The sequence below is a fragment of the Clinocottus analis genome, unplaced genomic scaffold (assembly GCF_023055335.1).
Source record: "Clinocottus analis isolate CAN_PGR_092001 unplaced genomic scaffold, fCliAna1.0.p SCAF_19, whole genome shotgun sequence".
In the NCBI taxonomy this organism is placed as follows: domain Eukaryota; kingdom Metazoa; phylum Chordata; class Actinopteri; order Perciformes; family Cottidae; genus Clinocottus; species Clinocottus analis.
The window spans coordinates 11,693,615-11,713,784 of record NW_027175920.1 but is presented as its reverse complement, the minus strand read 5'-3'; the positions used below and the strand labels follow the sequence as shown (position 1 = coordinate 11,713,784).

The 20,170-nt window shown below is 44.7% G+C and overlaps 2 protein-coding genes across 3 annotated transcripts; one reads left to right on the top strand and one right to left on the bottom strand.

Moving 5' to 3' along the window:
- Positions 1-276: 276 nt before the first annotated feature.
- Positions 277-13,536, top strand: mms19 (MMS19 homolog, cytosolic iron-sulfur assembly component). The gene is made up of 31 exons (XM_068582678.1): positions 277-370; positions 860-908; positions 1,274-1,374; positions 1,609-1,694; positions 1,900-1,974; positions 2,559-2,628; positions 3,345-3,473; positions 3,573-3,634; positions 3,977-4,063; positions 4,160-4,234; positions 4,445-4,522; positions 5,162-5,300; positions 5,995-6,149; positions 6,329-6,398; positions 6,847-6,972; positions 7,066-7,147; positions 7,332-7,429; positions 7,561-7,722; positions 7,963-8,118; positions 8,354-8,453; positions 8,963-9,065; positions 9,213-9,290; positions 9,378-9,504; positions 9,618-9,724; positions 9,938-9,994; positions 10,146-10,332; positions 11,068-11,150; positions 11,259-11,423; positions 11,767-11,826; positions 12,015-12,115; positions 12,344-13,536. Exons 1-31 carry the CDS (start codon positions 283-285, stop codon positions 12,372-12,374), a joined length of 3,087 nt encoding a protein of 1,028 aa, XP_068438779.1. The 5' UTR covers positions 277-282; the 3' UTR covers positions 12,375-13,536.
- A 73-nt stretch (positions 13,537-13,609) lies between these two features.
- Positions 13,610-20,117, bottom strand: zdhhc16b (zinc finger DHHC-type palmitoyltransferase 16b). 2 transcript variants are annotated; one of them, XM_068583195.1, is made up of 11 exons: positions 20,007-20,117; positions 19,789-19,906; positions 17,185-17,510; positions 16,908-17,102; positions 16,662-16,750; positions 16,538-16,566; positions 16,271-16,404; positions 15,743-15,828; positions 15,521-15,644; positions 15,320-15,390; positions 13,610-14,691 (listed from the first exon to the last, which is right to left on the bottom strand). In XM_068583195.1, exons 3-11 carry the CDS (start codon positions 17,461-17,463, stop codon positions 14,589-14,591), a joined length of 1,110 nt encoding a protein of 369 aa, XP_068439296.1. In that variant the 5' UTR covers positions 17,464-17,510; positions 19,789-19,906; positions 20,007-20,117; the 3' UTR covers positions 13,610-14,588. The 2 variants fall into 2 exon arrangements, with proteins under 2 accessions (XP_068439296.1, XP_068439295.1); XM_068583194.1 differs by having other exon boundaries at positions 17,185-17,506.
- Between the last annotated feature and the right edge of the window lie 53 nt (positions 20,118-20,170).

The following is a 20,170-nucleotide window of genomic DNA, read 5'->3' as shown; positions in this document are numbered from 1 at the left end:
GTAGCTCACATAACGAATATCAGTCGGCTCTTTGCAGAGTTTTAAAATTCGGACAGCACCTGAAGGCAGCATCATAAACTAATATTTGGTTTTTATTTCAACATTCAGAAAACATGTCAATTTTGAGCAACACACGCGCGATCCAGTGGCCTCTACGTAACATTGCATTATTCGACAACTGTCCTATTTTAAAACGGCTTATGGCAAATTAGTCACTTTTCCCGTTCGTTTGACTCGTAACTTTTCGCGCATGCGTGGTCGCAGTTGAGTAACAGAGGCACGATGGCTGCGGACAGTACCCTGCTGCTGTCTCTTGTGGAGGAATTTGTCTCGGGACTACAAGACAGCAAGGCCAAAGAAACAGCAACATGTAAATACGTCTTCCTCATATTTGCTTCAACGCTTTCTGAGAAACAGCTCGCAGCGGGAAAGACGCTGCAGAGTTGCCGCCTCAAGGATGCGCAACACGGCATGATGTTAACTGTCCTAGCTAACTTAGCGCCACAACATCCTGTGCGGTGTAGAGAGACTCGCGATACGAAAGCACACGCTAACTGTGACACCAGTCTGCTCATTTTGTCACAGGAGCAGCAAACGCTTCATGTAACCCTCTCGTTTCCTCGTAATGTCATTCGACGAGCAACCTGATAGTTTGAGCTCCGGTGGGCTAGCTGCTGTGTTTGTGTCCGAAGGGAGAAGCACTTCGTCAATGAACTCTGTACCTTTGAACCCGGCCTGGGTCCTTCATTAGTCTGCAGTTGTGCTGCTAGGACCTGTCTTATCTGTGTGTGTGTGTTTGTGGTTGGCTGTCTTCATCAGAGCTTTGTCAGGAATCTACTAAACCTGGCTCTCTGTTCAGGTGTCAAAGACGGACAGTACACAATCCTGCAGCTGGTGGAGGCGCTGGGGTAAGACTGTTTACTCTGCTGTAACATAACAGCAGTAATGTACACCAAACAAAAGCATTGGCATGGTAGTATACTTTACAATTTTTGTTGTGCTCTTATTTGGTTTAATATGTCTAAGACTAAAGAGGTGGTGGAATTTAAGAAGTCCAAAATGTTTATTTTGATATTGAATATTGCTAGCGTCACCCCAGCTAAACAGATATGGGGTGTTTCTAGTGAATAGTATTAATTGACGACAAATTAGAAACTATATCCACCTCATATTGTGTCCTTCTTCAGTGACAAACATCACATTTCAAACTCTTCAGTTGCTATTGTATGAATACTTGGTAATAAATAATATGTTGCTTTCCTTCCTTGTTTAGACTGAGCCTAACCAGCTCACAGCCTCACACCCGAGCCAGAGGAGTCCAGCTTCTCTCTGAAGTTTTACACGAATGCTATGGAGGTCTTACAGAGAGAGAAGGTACTTTCTTCTCTTATAGTTTGTAAATTGTCCCACTCTTGTCTTTAATCTTTGTCTGTTTTTGGGTGCAAAACCATGATTTCATTGCCTTGTTGGTTGCTATATAAAATACTGAAAAGCAAACATCTATTGAAATAACATACATTTGGTTGCCCGCAGTCTTTCGGTGCTGCACACAACGATTAAAAAAAGTGATGTTTTGTCAACATGTCTCCCTGTCTCTGTTCTCTGCAGTGGAAGTGCTTATTGTCTTCTTTGAAAACCGTCTCAAGGACCATTATGTCATCATACCGCCAGTTTTACAGGGGCTCAGGGCGCTGGTGAGTGTTTACCTCTGATAGACTTTCAGCAAAAACAACGTCTGAAACGTCCTGCGAGAGATTAACCGACTGCCAAGCTCGCAAGTTAGTCACTGCTTGGCAGGTTTGAGCTTCGTTTTGAGAAGCTCCAGATGTGACAAGAGAGACCAGCATGCACTTTGTGTGTGTGTGTGTGTGTAAGTGTGTTTCTGCTTTTTCCCCCCAGACAAAATGTACAGTGTTGCCTCCTGGCTCCGCTGTGTCCATGCTGAGGTCTTTGTTTCAGGATGTTCATGTTCAGGTGAGCCTTTTGACACTGTTTTATAATAAAGATGTTTAAGTCGCAGCAGGCAACCTTTTATTTTAACATCAACTGTTTTTGTTTGTGCATGGGGCATACAAAAAATAGGACCAATCATTGCTCTCAATCACATTGTTTAGTTAATTTCTGAGAAAGAAAAATAGATGATCTACCTACTGTACTAGTCTATTAATCATCTGCTGCCAGATGTGAAAATAAAGCAAAAGCAGTCATCCACTGACCTAACTCGACTCTTTTAAGCCAACATTCGCAAACACACACACACACACACACACACATACACAGGCAACCTGACATCACACTGAAGTGGCCAATCGTGTAACCAGCAAATGAAGTTTTACTCAAATTAAGCAACACACACGCAGCCGCACAACCCCGCACCCTCATGTGTGAATGTGGCCTTCGAGTGTGTGATGATGCCGTTCTTTTTTTCCTCCATATCTGTGAAGCACTTCCTCTTCTATTTAGTGCGCTTTGTTGGTAAACCTGACACGTTAAATAGTTGTTAAATTCTGGATGTTGTGTGTAAAGAGCTTATAGGGTCTGTTGTTTTTTTTCTCCAGTCCTTGATGCTGACTGAGAGAACGTGCGTCTACAACATGCTCATCAACCTCATGGCGAGCAGAGAAGCCGGTAAGAGAAGCCAGGTTTAAGTCTGATTCATCGTAGTTCGTTAGAGGCACAAGCGGCTCCTCACAATGACTGACACAAAAAATAAAGCTTCTCTGTTGAAAACAGAGGTAATCCAAAACAGCAGAGAGTGAGTTTTGAAAGTCAGAAATCTCACCAGTTGTCTGACTCGTCAGCGTAGTTATCGCTCACCTCGGAGCACTTAAACCCGTAGCAGCCCTGTAATAAAGGACGGGGTGGTTACAGCTTCCTCTGCTGTCTGTTTGGCAGGCGAGTGATGAGCATGCACGGCAAGTTTTTCATAGACGTTTGTGCGTTTCTTCGTGTGTGGCCGCCAGTAATGAACACCGCAGCATGTGTGATGGGACAATGTGACCTCACCTCTGTCTCCCCACTAAAGTGGAAGTAAACATAATAATAGCATTTAAATTATAGCTTATAAGAATCCTCAATGTGGAATATTTTAACTGTAGTTTGAAACTCAAAAATATTGGACCTCAGATTTTCGAATAAGACTCAATCCGATCATATGTCATGTGATGCTGGTTGCTGGTCATATAATTTCTTTGAGGAAGAGGTATGTGGTGTAATTTTTCCAAACTAGCGGCTGTGAAAACTTATCAACGCTCTTCAAACACTATGCGTAAAAAACAATATATCTGTCAGCCGCCTTGCAGAACTGAGACGGAGTTGTGTGTTGCTGTTTAACGTTTCCACAGAACTGAAGGGATTGGGGGCAGACTTTGTGTTTGGCTTTGTCCAGTCAATGGACGGAGAGAGAGACCCCCGCAACCTCCTGTTAGCCTTCCAGATCGCCAAGAGCATCATCCTCCGAGGTTATGATCTCGGTGAGAGCGTATGCGCATTCAGCATCTTTCTCACCATTTTCTGTGTGTCCCTCTGTCTCTATATTTTGCATCCCGTTAATTTCTTATCTGCTGTCTCAGGTAAATTCACAGAGGAGCTGTTCGAAGTGACGTCCTGCTATTTCCCCATTGACTTCACCCCCGTAAGTGCCTGTTTACTCAGCTGCTTTTTTCCCCTCGAACTGACGAAAGCCGAGAGCGCAGCAGACAGAAATGTCATCACCGACTTCCCGTGACCTCAGACTAACGGTGTTAAAAATGATAACACAGCGTCTCCCCCTCGTCTGCTCACGTCCAGTTCCCATATCTGCATCATCGTTTGCTGACTCTCTGGAACAACCGGCACTTTGCCACAATGCTACGAACGTGACGTGGGTTGTTGTGTGGCATGAGGACATTCCTTTGTTGTTGAACGTGTGTAGGTGCATTTGTGATATCTGAGTGTTCTCTCTTCTTGAATTGTGTGTATTCTCCACCCACCTCAGCCTCCCAACGACCCGCACGGCATCACCAGAGAGGAGCTCATCCAGACGCTGAGGGACGTCCTCACTGGGACGCCGCGGTTTGCAGAGGTACTGCATTTTCACTTTGCTTCTTCGTGACCTGAGAAGCTTGGGATCCCGTAAATCTTTCTCTGACGGCCTAAATCCATTACTTCCCCGCTCCAGTTTCTGCTCCCGCTCATCATTGAGAAACTGGACTCTGATGTTCAGAGTGCCAAGCTGGACTCGCTGCAGACTCTGGTGAGAAATCTCTATTAATCTCCACTATGTTGCTAAAGTTTGTACATGTGGATGATACACTGTTGACTTTCCCTTGAGCACCAGAGTGAGTCTTTAAAGCTACAGTGGAGCTGCTGAGAGGCCCAGAGCCGGAGGGTTTATGTACAACTTATGAAGTTGATGCAGGGGTTTCTTCTTCTTCTTTCTCTTTAACACATGGATATTTTTCAGACGGTCGGTGCGTCACATTATGAACACAAGGACGTGGCGGAGTTCCTTGAGGGACTGTGGGCGTCGCTACGGAGAGAGGTTTGTATGAGATAAATGTATACAAAACCTTAATAGTACATGGGATTTTATTTAATTCATGTGTGTCTATGTGGTGTCTTAGCTTTGTAAAGAAACAGTTAAACTTGTTTGAAGTGGGGTTTTTTTGTGAATTGAGATGACATTTTGGCTATCTTTATCGCAAGGAATGAACAACAAGAAGCATCTTTGAAGCTGCGTTCCTATCAACCAACTTTATTTTTCTTAACTCTCCAGTGTTTAGTCTTTTAGTTTGTGGTTGTTCAGTTGCCAACAAAAGCATTTGAACTCTAAATTAAGGCTCCAAGACATGAAGATGAACTGATAGATCAGAAATGAGAATATCATTGAGAGGATCTAAAGGAAGTGACCCAAAGCACCCTCATGGGAAGAAGGGAACAAATGCAGTCTCTCATGCTTAGAGAGCCAAGAGAAACACAACAGTCTGGACTGATTTTTTGTTGTAATTAACAAGAGAAGAGATAAATGCTGAAATAACAAATTGGAAAAAAGAAATGTGTCAAAATGTACCTTTTTATTCCAACCACTTAGATCAAAGTAACCAAACCGGTAATGTAATCAACTCTTTGTGAATCTGAAGAACAAGCCGGCTAACAATGTTCCCCTGTTGTTTCCTTGCAGGTGTTTCAGACATCGAGCGAGAAGATTGAGTCGGCTGGCCTCGCCGCTCTTACCGCACTCACTTCCTGTCTGTCTCGCTCAGTCCTCCACTCTGACTCGGAGGACTCCCTCAGCACTTTCCTGGATCTCGTTCTCAAAGGTGAATGTTGTGAAATCAAGCCCATTTGCACATAAAAGCACATTTTATTTGGAAGGACTCCCGGTGCGTGTAAAACATTTAGACGGGTGTGGAAGGAGTGATGGAGGGGAAATAAATGAAAAGAAAACAAGGGAGGCTGTAAGGCGATGAGAGAGGGTGTGGAGATGTATAAAATGATGAACTAAATATATCAGAACTGTGGTTAGTGGATTTATATTATACCATGGTGTCTGTTTAGTGCTCTTATTTCAACCGTTGTGATGTCAACTGTAGGAGATACAATGTTAGACTCAGATGATGGTTAGTTTCCATCATCTGAGTTAATTAAAGTTAAGGAAAACTTACCAACCAGCATCATATCTTTCATGACTTTTATAAGTACCTTAATGTAAAAATCTATAATTCTTGAGAAGATAGTGTTGATTCCTTCACATCCCAAAACCCGATGAGAAAACAGGAATTTCTGTGTAAATGTTGATCTTCTTCAAGGTGAAAAAAGCCTTTAAATCATCACAGGAGACTTAAATGAATATATGAATGAATGACACCAGAGTATTTTAGTGTTGCCTGCTCTTTAACCCAGCGAAACCCTCTCTTCCTCTCTTTAATCTTTCTCTGAAAGTCGCATACCAGTAAAGGGCAGTGAGTGGTCTATTTTTGTTTTGTTTTACTGGAAGTCTTAATGTTGTTCCAGACTGCAAACATCACCTGTGTGAGCCGGACCTGAAGCTGGTGTGGCCCAGTGCCAAGCTGCTCCAGGCCGCCTGCAGCGCCTCCAACAGGGCGAGCCACATCGTCACAGACGCCGTCGTGCCGTCTCTCGTTGAGCAGTACAACAGCAGAGCACAGGTGGAGACTGACACAGATCTTGGTTCGCTTTTAATTCAAGCACGTTGTGTATCTTTCTTTAATTCATACATTTATTAAATCTGTGGTGTTGTTCAGTTCAAAGTCAAAATGTTGCTATATGTGTGATGATATCAGTAACGTTTATCAAGCTGCATAACATGACTTTTCTCTTTGTGCAGTGTTCCCACAGACGAACGTTGCTCGAGGTGGTGCAAAGATTTATACAGTCGGTAAAAACCTGCGAGAACGGCAAGTGTAGTTTATTGCTGTCTTGCTTCAGGGAAACGTGTAAATTCCACGCCGCTCATGTGTTACATACGTTTCTTACAGCTGCATCTTGTTCCACTTAAACTACAATAAATAAGCATAAAAATCATCAAATTATACGACAAAGAATACAATTGTGTGTGTCTATGGTGTTTGAGCGTCTTCACTCTAAAGTATCCGGTACCGAGACAAGAATTAAAAGCTTGCTGTTCTTGAGTCTTCCAGACGCCCCGTGTGGTCACGCGTGTTTGTGAATGTGTAAACTGTGATAGTCAGTCATCAAGGAACTTCTAAAGAGATTATTTACTTACTTTTTATACTGTAACTGTGTTTAAGTGCTGTTTGTGCATAACAATAGAGACAAAAGATGTAATCCTCTTTGATTGTAACTCTTCTCTTCTCCTTTCTTCCCCCCGTCCCACCACATTAGAAGAAAGTGTGTTTCTAGCCTTCCGTCCGGCTCTGTGCACCATGGTGTTTTCAGCTCTGACGGAGACTAACTCCAGCCTGCAGATCACGGCCACCTCGTTGCTCACCTCACTGGCGCAACAAACGGGTGAGATGAGACAAACTCCTCCATCAACAACCTGCAGGAGAGTCAGATTGAGTGCGAAATTCAGCACTGCTTCAATTCTACTGTCTCTCTCAGGTCTGCTGTTGGACTCTGATGTGGAGCTGGCTGTAGATCACCTGACCAGGCTGTTGCTGACGGAGGACGACAACAAAGTCAGGTCAGCTCTCCTCTCTTCTAGCATCCTTATAATCCGAGGGTTCGGGTCAGGCTCATTATAACCGATTCAGTCAATTAAAGAATCCCTTGACCCGCCGCAAAAACAATCTCTGCGTTCGGATCAGGACGACCATACTGAACATAAACAGTATCCATCTGAGTCGTTTCCCTGTTTCTGCCTCCAGTCTCGCTGTGGTGGAGTGTGCTGGAGCCTTAGCAGAGTTGCACCCTGCAGCTTTCATCACCAAACTGATCCCAAGACTAAAGGAGGAGATGTTTTCTGGTATGTATGACATGCAATACAAAATACACACAGAAATATGCAGTTTTTCTTGAACGCACCCTTTCCCATCAGGTCTGCAGACGAACGTTCCACGAGTGTAATTTGCAAACCTTTTCCTCTCCTCTGTTCAGAGCCCATGGATCAAGGCCACAATAGAGCAGCTTCTGAGACGAATTCCCATCATGCAATGCGCCAGCGGTGTTTGTCCGCTCTGGCTGCGGTGTCCACTCAAGCCAGCGTTGTCCAGGAGAGCACGCCCGTCCTCTTGGAGGTCCTCAGCTCGGCACACACAGGTAATCTGTCTGGAAAGACGGTTTTCTGACTTCAGGCCGAGATTCATTCGTCTTTTATAGACGACGCCTCAGCATGTCCATCTCAAACTGCAGAAACACGCGAAGCACACTTTGAATTATAACACAAGCATGTGTTAGTTTGTCTCCAAACACAAAAAAGCTGAAGGTCAAGCCGTGCAGGAGTTTTGACGCGGGCCAAAGAAATGACGTTTCAGATGAATGTTGTGTTTTTTGATTCAGGCGGTGTAGTTTTCTCAGTGGAGGAGGTGGTGCTGGCGTGTCATAGTCTCCAGAGAATAGCCAAGCAGGTTCAGGACACCGAGGAGACGGGACGATGCTTCCATGACGTCATCATCCCGCGCCTGCTGTCTCTGGCCCTCCAGGCAGCAATGCAGGGTGAGCCGTCCTTCAACCACAATAATGACCTTTTCACCTTTCACCACAACCCTTCTTGATGATGTAATTATCCCCAAGAGGAAAGCAAACGTCCGCTGTTCCCGGTGTAATCATTAAAGTAATGAACTCCATCAACAATAAGCATATTAACATTATAAAACCCTGTTGATGTTAAAAGGGTGAATTATTTGAGCTGAAATTGAAACATTTTGTACTTCCTCTTCCTGTGTTTCAGGCGAGGGGTCACCTGGTGGTCGGAGTCCTCTTCTGGAGGAGGCGGTCCTGTCCGCCCTGGTGCCCGTCATCAGTACTTCCTGCTCCAGGCTGCAGCCCACGTCAGTACAAACTCTCATCCACTCTTCTACACGTTAGCGTTTCTCCACAGGAAAAACACAACACCAGCAGGATCTGTATGTTTGTAAAAAAAAGTATTTGTTTCTACTATATTCCAATATCAGTTATTTACATGGGATATTTAGGAATACTTATGACTGTTTTGGGGGGAAATTATTATTAAAGTGTGGAAGAAAACATGTATCTAAAGGCGTAAAGGTATAAATTATGAATGCTTGCTTTTAATTTTACAACAGCTGATATAACCATCATTACCACATGCATGTCAGTCACACTGTTTCAACTCAATAGTTCCACAAGTTAATTCTGTCCGCTGTGTTTTTAGATTTTCAGGTATGAAAAATTAAAAACAAAATGGTTCCTGTCTGTTTCTCACATGTTATTATTTAGTAAGTCAGAGTTGCAAGTCAGATTTATTTTCTCACAGTGTTATAAGAACATGTTTCACGGGGTTTGTGTGTTTTCCTTTGTGGGTGTTTCGTGTCGTCAGGCTGGCGGGACGGACGGCGGCGAGGGCCGTGTCTCTCTTCCTGGATGGTGACGTTTCCTTTTTGCCCGACAACTCGTTCCCTTCCAACATCCAGCTGCTCAAGGTGTGTACGTACATGGATTTGTGTACGTGAGTGACTGCAGTTATTTCTGGGGCTTATATTTAAACATCGCACCCTGAAACATTCCTCGTCATTGCCCCACTGTGCGGTTCATCTTTTTAACGTCACTGTAACTCGACGCTCTCCCAGAAGCAGCAGGGCGACTCGTGGAGCCAGTCCCAGATGGTTTGTCTGCTCTTGGGATGCGTGTGTTCGTTGCCTCGCAGCGTGAGTCTCAACACTTCTACGACGCCTTTTCTTCTTCTTCTTTGAAACAAACACATCTGTATTCTGAGTGTTTCGCATGTCGTTCAGGTGGAGGTGCCTCGGATCGACGACCTGATGGCCGAGCTGGAGGAGATGAGCTGCACCTGCAGCCACCCGCTGTCGTACACCTCGGCTGCAAAGTGCTTTGCCGGCCTGGCGAACAAAAGACCGCAGGGTCAGTTTGGGTCTACACGTTCCTGTCAGGCGTCCATTTTATCCCCTCCAAAAACCGAGAGCTTCACTTTGTCAACGAAATGCCTCTCTTTATTGCCTCCGTTTCCTGTTCAGGCGACTCTCTCGACAGCCTAATTCAGAGGACCATGAAGAGGGTGTGTCATGAGCTGGACTCCACGTCTTCACCTGTACGCACTCAGGCCTGCAGCCTCCTGATCTGGGTACGAGTCGCACTGTTTTCAATATTAATTCTCTCTGCCGGAAAATATTTTTTTGCCGGACACTGATTAGATTTGTTGGTCTGATTTTCAAGACATTCTAGTGTGTACGTTTTATTTTACTGTCAGCTATCTGTCAAGTTAATTGGTAACTTAACAGAAGTTTATTATAAGTATGAGAAGCAGCAGGTGCCATAAAGTTTCTCTTGTCTCCAGGTTGCGAAAGCTCTGCTTCTCCGATACCACCCTCTGTTCACAACCCTGACTGACAAGGTAAAAACAATATAACATATTGAATACAGTTGGACCTTGTGTTTCAATAAAACAATGTTAATCTTTCATTTTAACAGTTCACAAAGTAAAAAAAAACGCACTGGACTAACTCTTTGTTTCCGTTTTCCTTCCACTGTGTGTCTCTTTGAAGCTCTTTTCTCTGCTCGATGACGCCGATCTGGGTCCGGCGGCGGCGGACGGCTTCCGGCTGCTGATGAGCGACTCCGCCGACATCCTGAACCGCGGTTGCCATGCCGATGTTCGCATCATGTACCGCCAGCGCTTCTTCAGCGAGAATTCAGCCAAGTTGGTCCAGGGCTTCAACGCCGCGCCGCAAGGTACGAGGCCGAGTTCATTGGTGATCGAGAGGTAACTCGGTTAAAGCCACGATGTGCTGACGATCTCATGAAGGGCTCGAGAGCAGACAAAAGACTCATCACGGTCCATGGATGAGCACAGGAAATAGAAAGACTAAAGAATATATTTAAATATTATTGGTGGTCTTTGATGCTTTTTACATATATTTATATAACGCGTACACATTTAACACGTATATATCTAAACATCTATTTTTGTCCAGTTTTATAGCCTTTAAACATCAAGAGAGCAAAAGAAATGTTTATTAAAAAACAACTACATTGTTCATTCAGAGTGCAGCAATATGAGCTTAGTCGCTGAACACACAGTCAGCCATATCTGAATAGATGAAGGAACAAGAGGAAACTTGAGAAGGTTTATTTTGCATTCTACTGTCTGATGGAAATCTAAAGAGTCGCAACTCCGATAACTTGCAGTGTAAACATCTATGGGCATGAATCAGACATTTTTATTTAGTTAAGCACTTTCAGATAAAATCTGTTAATATCCGTCAAGTGTATAATGTATATTACAATATTCTCACCGAGGGTTACATATAGTTTGTAACCAAAGAGGCTCAAAAACCTCAAACATTTACAGGAGCGAATGTGAGATCTCCAAAAAGAGAACAAATACGCTCAAATGAGTCACTTGTTCCTGAGGTTTTAGGTTCTTTCTCTGCACCTTTCTGTTCTTCACCTCTGTCTCCTCTACAGAGAAGAAGCCCAACTACCTGAAGGCTGTGTCTAACATTGTCAATAAACTGCCCAAGCAGGTTCAAGTCACTGAACTCCCAGCGGTGAGTAGATGGGACCACAAAGCACTGGAATCAGTGGCCGCCTCACACTTTATTGAAACAGCTGGGGAAGGGTCAGTGTGAATGTGAAGTCGTCTCGTCCCCGTCCAGCTGCTGTCTCTGCTGCTGGAGGCCTTGTCGTGTCCCGACCAGGGCGTCCAGTTGTCCACCCTGTCCTGTCTGGAGCCCGTCCTGATCGACCCGCCGCCGGCGCTCATCCAGCAGCTGGAGGCTCTGGTCAGCCGGCTGCTGGCGCTCATCTCCAGCCCTGCCATGGTTAGTGGGACGGCACGCACGAGGGAGCTATCTGTCGTGATTGTGTGTGATTGTGAGCAGCAAACGGATACATGTATCGTATGTTAATAACGTATCAAACTATGTATTTTGTACATCGCATTACTGTGCGACGCAGTCAGGAATGCGTGTGCACCCCCTCATCTGAAATACAGTTCATTTAAAAAGTTTCATGAATGTAAAAACAATAAACGGACACAAAAAGACGCCGAGCAGCTCGTTCCCCGTGTTCACAGCCGTACTGCGTCTCCATTGGTCTGAAGCGGCCGCTCATTGTGTGTTAATTCGCCGCAGCGCTAACGAATACTGTGTTTGTTCCTCGCAGGGCGTCAGGATCGCATCACTGCGTTGCATCCATGCCATTTCCTGCTTCCCGGAGCATGAGGTAAAACCAAAGTTTTAAGGTGTTTGAGAACCATCAAAATGTTCAATAAATTCTCCAAATTAGGTTGTTTTTTTTTATTAGGATGTCACTATGAAATCAAAATGAATTTGACATATTTGTTGAAACTCAGTGTTTTAGTATTATTTCTATTTTTTGTATTATTTATTAAACATGTTTTACCGTTCCAGGTGTTGCCGTTTCGGGCTCGAGTGCTGCGAGCTCTGGCGCGGCCTCTGGACGACAGGAAGCGGCTGGTGAGGAGGGAGGCGGTTCAGGCGAGAGCAGACTGGTAAGAGGCCGGTACCGCCGTTCAAGAGACACGAGAGGATATTTCAAATCCACAGAGTTCTTCGCTTCTTGTGTTAGATTTGCGATATTGTGTGAACCAGGTATTAACATACAGAGGAATGAAATGTCCTGTTCTTTCGAATGGCCGTGTGTCAAATGAACGCTGTGTGTTTGCCAGTTGGTTCGTCACAAGAAAGTGACTCTTTCTTTCTTGTGTTTTTCCTCACAGGTTCCTGTTAGGAACTCCTGGAGGAAGTTGATTCAGCGCAACCCGAGTCTCCCATCCTCCCTAAACCTGGAAGAATGCAGATGTGGGAAAGTGGAAACTCCTGGACCGGGTACCAAGGATCCGAGCTGCACAATCCACACATCGTCTCCCTCTCCTCGGTGCCCCCCCCTCTGCCACCACTCCTCCTTTCCTTTGGATCTTTCAGCATCCCTTTATCCTCCATACTCATCTTTTCAGCCAGAATCCCTCCACCCTTCATCTTCTCTCCCTTTGGACATGTTTTTGTTTTAACAGTCTATATATTCAGCAACGCACAAAATAGGATTATGTGGAGCATTGTCTGAGTGAAAAGAATGTTTAATATGTTACACACCTCCATGTACTTTGCTGTCTTTCTCACTACGCAGTGGAGAAAATGTAACGTCGGTGTTTTAGTCGTTCATAATTTGGAAGATGGGATTTTAAGTGCATTTAAAGTTATCCTGTAGGTTTCATGCTCCGTCAGATCAGCAACTAAAGTGGTCATCAGCTGCTTTTCTGTCAAAGAAATGTGAAATTTAATAATTACATTTACAAGATTTTTGCTGATGAAAATTGTTTGGATCTCTTCAGAAAGTTAGGTTCTAAATTTCAAAATAGCTTTTGTTGAATACTTTGAATGTGTGAACTCCCGTACGAAGAGAGAAGCAAACTCTGTGCACCCATTGAATGATGATGTCATGAACTGTGGGGGCAACGTTTGTTTTTTTTACTTCATTTTTGGACAATTTTGGCTGCTGGAAACAAAGACCTCCACTCGGCATATAAGGATGAGGTCTTAACAGCCGGACGAGAGCAGCACTGAACCCAGCGGGCACTGACGGCCTTTAGTCTTCTCATCTGGATGAATGTGTTTGATTCAGGACACTCTGGTGGGCCAGCTGAGGGGTTCGAGACCTGGGAAAATGTTGATGTGCCAATCGTCTGCTGGCTCACTGGGTGGCATGAATCAATGTATCGTACCTTCACTGACATCATTTTAAACAATGAAATACCGATGTTGAGGTTAATGTACGTTAAAATAAGATTGTAAGTTATGTGAACAATATGACGGCCATCTGCGTTTTATTCTCTCGATAGCTGAGAGACCTTTGGACCTCAACCCCGTGCCAAGGAAATACAGTATTTAAAATGTCATTAAAACCTTTTCTTTGTAATTATTCCAGCTGAAATTTATCATTTCTGATCACTTGAATGTCATCACCTGGAAAAACTTCAAACTACAAATATCAAACAGGTTTTTTATTAAAAGAGACAAATCAAACTGGAGCTCAGCTCTCATTGGTTACACGTCATGTCTCGATGGCAGCTGCAGAGCCAACCCATCCATCTTTAGTTTACCATTCAAACCAGTTGCAGTCAAAAATCTGACGGGGATTAAAAATCTGGTGTTCCATTTCACAGAGCCTGGTTCACATATTAAAGCCCAAACAAGGCACACGACTATTTCTTTATCGGTAGTAAAACCTTAAAACATGACTTATGATCATTGAAAATGTGTTTTCTTATCGCGGCGTTAAGAAACACTTGCATGTATCCTCGGCCCAAGACACACGAACACAGTCAACGTACAACAGAAACTAAAAGCTTGGCATGAAGTCGTTCAAATGCTTGATTTTGAACGCCGCCATTCATAAACCGGTGCGCACATTGAAAGGTCCCGAACCTTTTAACGCTGGCACGTTAAAACAGTGTAAACAAATGAGACGGAAAGCAAAGAGTCTAATTTGACCTTTCGTCTCATATTTTAAAGACTAATTGATAAAACAAGTGACATGAGATGGCGGCCACAGATCATTCTAGTTGACGTGTCGTCACTGCGGGCTCTGGAGCCGTGCGACGCTTCCCGTGCTGCCGCATCCCTCTGTCACGCGTACTGTTCACGCAGATAGTCCTTGTTGCGTGTTTCAGGATGTGGGAGAACGGCGTCGTCTTTACAGCCGTGCTGGCCAGCAGCACCATTTATGACTGAGTCAGCGCCGCAGCCGGGACGCGACGACGGACCCTAACGAGATAAATCACGAGTGCTTGTTTCCACGCGGCTCACACTTTTTAAACAGTGCAAAAGACCCATGTCTGTTTGTGAAACGACAAAGCTTCCTTTTCCTTGTCCTATTGCAGCAGCGGGAGCTTCTTTGTCCCGAGCTGTGGCACGCCAGGTGCGTTGCCTCGGGGTTTATTTTTAGATTTGGTTGAGAGGAAAGCATCAGATGGCCATGGGGTCTGTTCTGGTGAAGGTGAAGTCCCACATGATGCCGTTCCCGTTGGGAGGATGACTGGAGGGCAGGAGGACCCGCGTGACCCAGTGTCTGGGGAAACAAGAACAAATAGGTGAAGGGTGAAAACAGGAAACGTCGTCTGACACCGAGGTTAAGAGTGACAATATTGTAATGAAGCTTTTGCTCTCGCTCTCTACATTGCTTTGCTAAACGCAGACTATGGACACGTTCCTTATACAACCTCACAATAAAAAATATCCAATCTATCCCTGAAAGGTTTTCATGAAATCACAACCATGGACTTTTATGGTGAAAATGCATTTACTTTCTACCATTACAGATTCTATATAATTAGATAGATGGATAGATTGATAGCTTTATTAATCCCGGTGGGGAAAGTCATTTGTCACCATAGACAACAACAGACAACAGTGCACAGCAGAGAAGAAACACAATACAAAGAACAAACACAAGAACACGCCATATGAAACTAGACAACAAGACACATAACCGACATAGAAAGATGCTAAATGTAAATCTAAAAACAACAACTAAAGGTGTTCATGAAAATATCAAACAGCAAAGCTACTACTTCTGACAAAATAGCTGCTTTGCTGTGGTATCAAACTGCACTTTCACCTCAGTAACCAGAGACTGACGCCAAGTCGGCCATGGCAGAAACTCCTGAAGATGATGTTTTCACAGTTTAGGAACTCACCTCCTTTCTTCCACACCCAACAGCAACTTCCAGTTGTTCATTGTACCGTGATGGTAGGGATTTTTAAACACCTGAGTGAGAACACGGGAAAGCCTTTGTCAATATTGTATTTGTGGTATGAACGTTGGTTTTTGGTTCTTAAAATGTACAATTGTATGTGCTCCAACTGGTCCAATACTGATTTGTACACGGTGTTGGTACCTTTCCCTTCTCCCGGAGTCTTTTGGTCTCTTTGTGGTTGATGTGCCGCTCCACGCTGGTCTCCGCTCTGCTGATGAGTATGCTGTGCCAAACGGTGAGTCCTCCGAGAGCGACGCACACCGTGCTGCGGGGAGGACAGAGTGCAACGTGACGCCGTCAACCTTTATCTGAAGCTTGTATTTATATATAAATACAAACAGTGTGTGGCCAAGTGTTTCTGACCTGGTCAGCACCCAGAGGAAGATGATACTCTTTTGAGCAGTGGTCTCAATGAAGACGTCGGTTGGAGGAGGGGTCTGATAGTATCTCTGAAGGGGACAGGAAATGGTCACGCTTGCATTTTTTGGGGGGGAAAATGTGGACTTTTTTTTCACTTTAAGATCTAAGCCGAGGATGTTTTAGCTCACTGCTCTCTGAGGTGACTCAGGATCAAGAGGCCGCTCCCACTGTGGGTGCTTTACCATCCTGTTAGTGATATCAATTAAAAAAACAATCGCTATTCCAAGCCAAAAGTTGTTTGTTCAGCAGCTGGTGCGAAAGCACGTTTGACATCAGACCGTCTCGGATCAGAGGCAAATGCCAAGAGCAGAAAGCTAAGATCCTTTGCGTGTCTCCAATTTCGTTTATCATTTGCCAACTGAGCTACCGTCTGGCTCCGCAGGCCAGACGGTAGCTCAGCCTGAGCAGCAACACGAACAGCTGAGTTGTGTTTACGCGGTGGACGGATGGAGACACCTCTCCCGGCCTCACCTCTATCGCCCCGTAGGCCTCCAGGAACAGGGCCTTGCTGCTGACGCTGCAGTAGAAGCAGCCCAGCGTCATGTAGAGGCAGAAGGAGAAGAAGTAGCGGTGGTTCAAGTGGCCCACGCAGTTGTTCAACCAGGCTGGAAACATGTTCAGTTCAACGCGGACAAAGACGGTGACACCCAAAACTAACAAACACCTAAAACATTATAGAAAGAAAGTAACGCATGGTCATGCATTCTCTTTTTTTTATGTTGCTTGTTGGAAGGATACGACAGTGGTGGTCCATCTTCAAAACACAGCTGTAATATAACAAACAATTAACCATGAGGGAACATTTATTTATTATTTATAGACTGAAGAACTGTACATGAGGATTATTATTTGATTGTCTTACGTGTTGCAGATGCTGCAGTGGTGCGTCCTGGCCGGTTTTGGAGTGATGCATTTCTTACAGATGGACACTGAGGGAATATTCATTTTGTCCTAAAACAAAACACACAAATGAGGAAGCATGCCTCACTGTCTCACAACTGAAACAAAAATGACAAAAGCTACTTAGAGCTCAATGCACTGCATATTCAAAAGGTGCTGCTACACCCTGGAGCAAATCTTCTTCTCGGCCCAGCGGGAGTTTCGGTACCTTGGGCGGTTGCCCCGGAGAGGTGGTGGTGGCCTTGTAGTAATGGAAGACCACCATGGTGAGAAGCCAGTGGCCACAGCTCAGGTGCCAGGCGATCCAGTACGAAGGGTAGGTGTTGAGAATCGTGGGCAGGACGAACAGGTAGACGATGGTCACAACCGAGGTGGTCAGCAGTACGACGAGACAGACAAACACCTGAGGCAGCGAGAGAGAAGAATGAGAGGCGGCGAGGAGCGAGTTTGTCGTGGCGAGGGGAGGACAGATTGAAAAAGCTCACCGCTCCGAACCAGCGGGTCACATTGTCCACGATCCAGTAGACGGGTTCGAAGGCGCAGTCCAGCAGGGTGTCCGAGTTGGTGAGGCTGTTGAAGTGCAGCGAGGTGAGCAGCAGCCTGCTGTAGCTCCACAGCTCCAAGAGCCGGGCGCCGATCCGCGGCTCGGACGCCCAGCCTCGGCCGCCTCTCTTCTGCGGGCGGGACTGCCGGCACCAGCGCAGGGCCAGCCTCATGGCCCGGGAGAGCTGCCACCTCCAGCTGCTGCTGCTGCCCGTACGCATGCCGCCCTGACCGCCTCCTCCGCCGCCTCCTCTCCTACACACTCTGCCTTCCAGACACACACAAACGCACAGACACACAGACCAACAGTTGCAAACGCAGGCCATGTAAAACAGCAGCTCTTCGTAGCGGAGCCTGATGTTGTCCACCATCATCCCTGCCTCCTTCGGGGGGGAAGTCAAAGAGTCGCGAGGGCTCCTTGCACACTTAAATAAATACAAATAAGTCAACTCCCCTAGAAAGCACGGGGCGAGTTCTGTGACGGCATCCTCCGTGTGACACACGACCGTCAATGAAAACGAAACCAGGTACTGAGCTACGCCCACCGGGCCCTTAGAAATGAACTTCTCCTGTTAATAATTTACAGGCAAATCCAGATCTCCAGGCCAAAAAAAAAAAAAAAAACCTCTTAGAAACTTGCAGGGGAGCTGCAGGGTGGTAACCCTGTAAGAGGGGAACACGACGGGGTGAATTTCTGAAGTAGGAAATAAAGGAGCTACCTGATCCCGTCATTCCATGAAAGTGAGTATTGGTTACACAGATAAGCCTTGTTCGGGTTCTCCGGAATAGGATGGCATTAATAATGAGAGACGCTCATCGGGGACCTTCGGTCGAAAGTAAGTCCTGTCAACAACCTGCTCCCTGCAACTTGACTATCCCGTAGCTACCGAAGAAAAACTAAATAAATAAAAAGTGCACTAGGTGATCTCGCGTAAACGATGTAAATGTGACACCGGTATGTCCCATCTGTCAAGGCTGCACGTGATGGTGCGGTTTTCCAATCATTTAAGGGTCATTTAAGGGTGCTACGTGCAACATTAATAAATCACGATTGAACAACAAATTACCTCAATGACGCAAAGTGTAATTACTACGTTTGAAGGCTCATTTGTAAGCGCCTGCATCATCTCAAGTGTTGACTGTAAGAAAAAAAACCTTTATTTCTTACTACATTTGAGGGAAAACGTGGATAAAAAGTTATGTTCAGGACTTCAACCTCCAACTAACCAATGACTTGTTGGTTTTTTATGGATCTTATTGATCTCAATCCCACCTGGATGTTAGAAAATCTTCTGAGCTTTTTTGTTTGACTGACAGTCTAGAGATATTAAATATGTACCTTCACAATACGCCCATGCACCAAAGCCCCTGCTTGTGGCCCGACTAAACGGGACCTTCGATGTGCAGTGACACCCAGCAGGGCACCCCAGTCTCCATGGTAACCCGCTGCCCTAAATCTGGTTTTAGAAGAAAGGAGGATCACCGGCTGAGTGTCTCACCGCAGACAGCTTTACTTCATCCCCTAACCTTCGCCGTGACTCTCTCTCTCTCTCTCTCTCTCTCTCTCTCTCTCTCTCTCTCTCTCTCTCTCTCTCTCTCTCGCTACACAACACATTATCACTGCACCTGCATTTGACATTGTTTATGCAAATCAACTAAGATCTACATGCTGGTATTTTTCATATAAAAAAAAAGATAATAAAATAATAAGGAATGTGTTGAAGAAGTCTGGGGTTATGGTTATTAGGATAGTGTGTAGAGCTAAAACAAATAGCCGGTTAATCGATCAACAGAAAATGAATTGGCCAATATTCTGACAATCTGACTATAATGGCAGATAACATCCGGTTCCTTTAAATGGGCATTTTTCTCTATTTTCTGACATTTTGTAGAATCAATTATTAATTGTTGAATAAACTATGCATTTTTATTGATAATAATTATAAAAAAGAGTGCTTCAAACCATCATAACGTGATTTAATTATTGTAATTAATTTGTATAATGGCCATATTACAGTTTAGTGGTGCAGCTTTTTAAAACCATTGTAATTTATCAGAAATAAATTAATACTTAATTCACTATTTGAGCATGGATTTGACCGTTATGATATCGCCCACCCTCGCAGATTAGATTATATACTGTGTGAAAGCACTGACAGACAAAATATAGGTATACTATATACAATAGTACATTAATGTATCGCTAGTATTTTAGTTGTCAGGAAACAGTCTATGTGCTGCTATTGTGATTGTAGCTCAAAAACAAAACAACCATCAGAGAATATCCATAAAGGCTGAACAATGCAATCGAAGACTGAGATTATTGGACAATGCCACATTACGCTGTCAGAATAATTAACAGCTAATACTTTAAGTTTCATTATTTTATAATCTCAGCAAAAGAAGGCATTTATACAATTAGCTAGCTCCTGCCTTGCCGTTTGCTCTATCGTTACTGCTGGCTGCCTCCCGCCACCCTCGCCCGAGTCTTTGCTCATGAATACAGCCCACCGACTTGTACTTCACCTGACATTGACATGTTGTACCTGTTCAGGTGAAGAGGGCAGACGAGGCTGTCTCTACGGTCGGGTCATAGCGGCTTCACAGCTAGCCATGCTCCGTCTCCACCGGTTGTAGCTGAGCGGCGGTGCTTACGAAGATCGTCTATTGAACAAACGTATCATTCAACAGTGTCAAGCGGTTAAGATGATCACTTGAGAAAACTCGCGATTTTAAGTAAATATATCAGTGGATGGTCAACTACCTGTTACGTCAAGGTTAAATCACTTTTCTTGATTTGCTCAAAGTAGCACGTGGTACAACGCAAAGTTCCTAAAAAAAAAAGGGTTTCAGTGCCATCCCACTAAATAATTCCGAAGTGGGATGTCTTCTTCTTTTACTCTTTGGTGCGGCTCGTCGAGAGCGCGC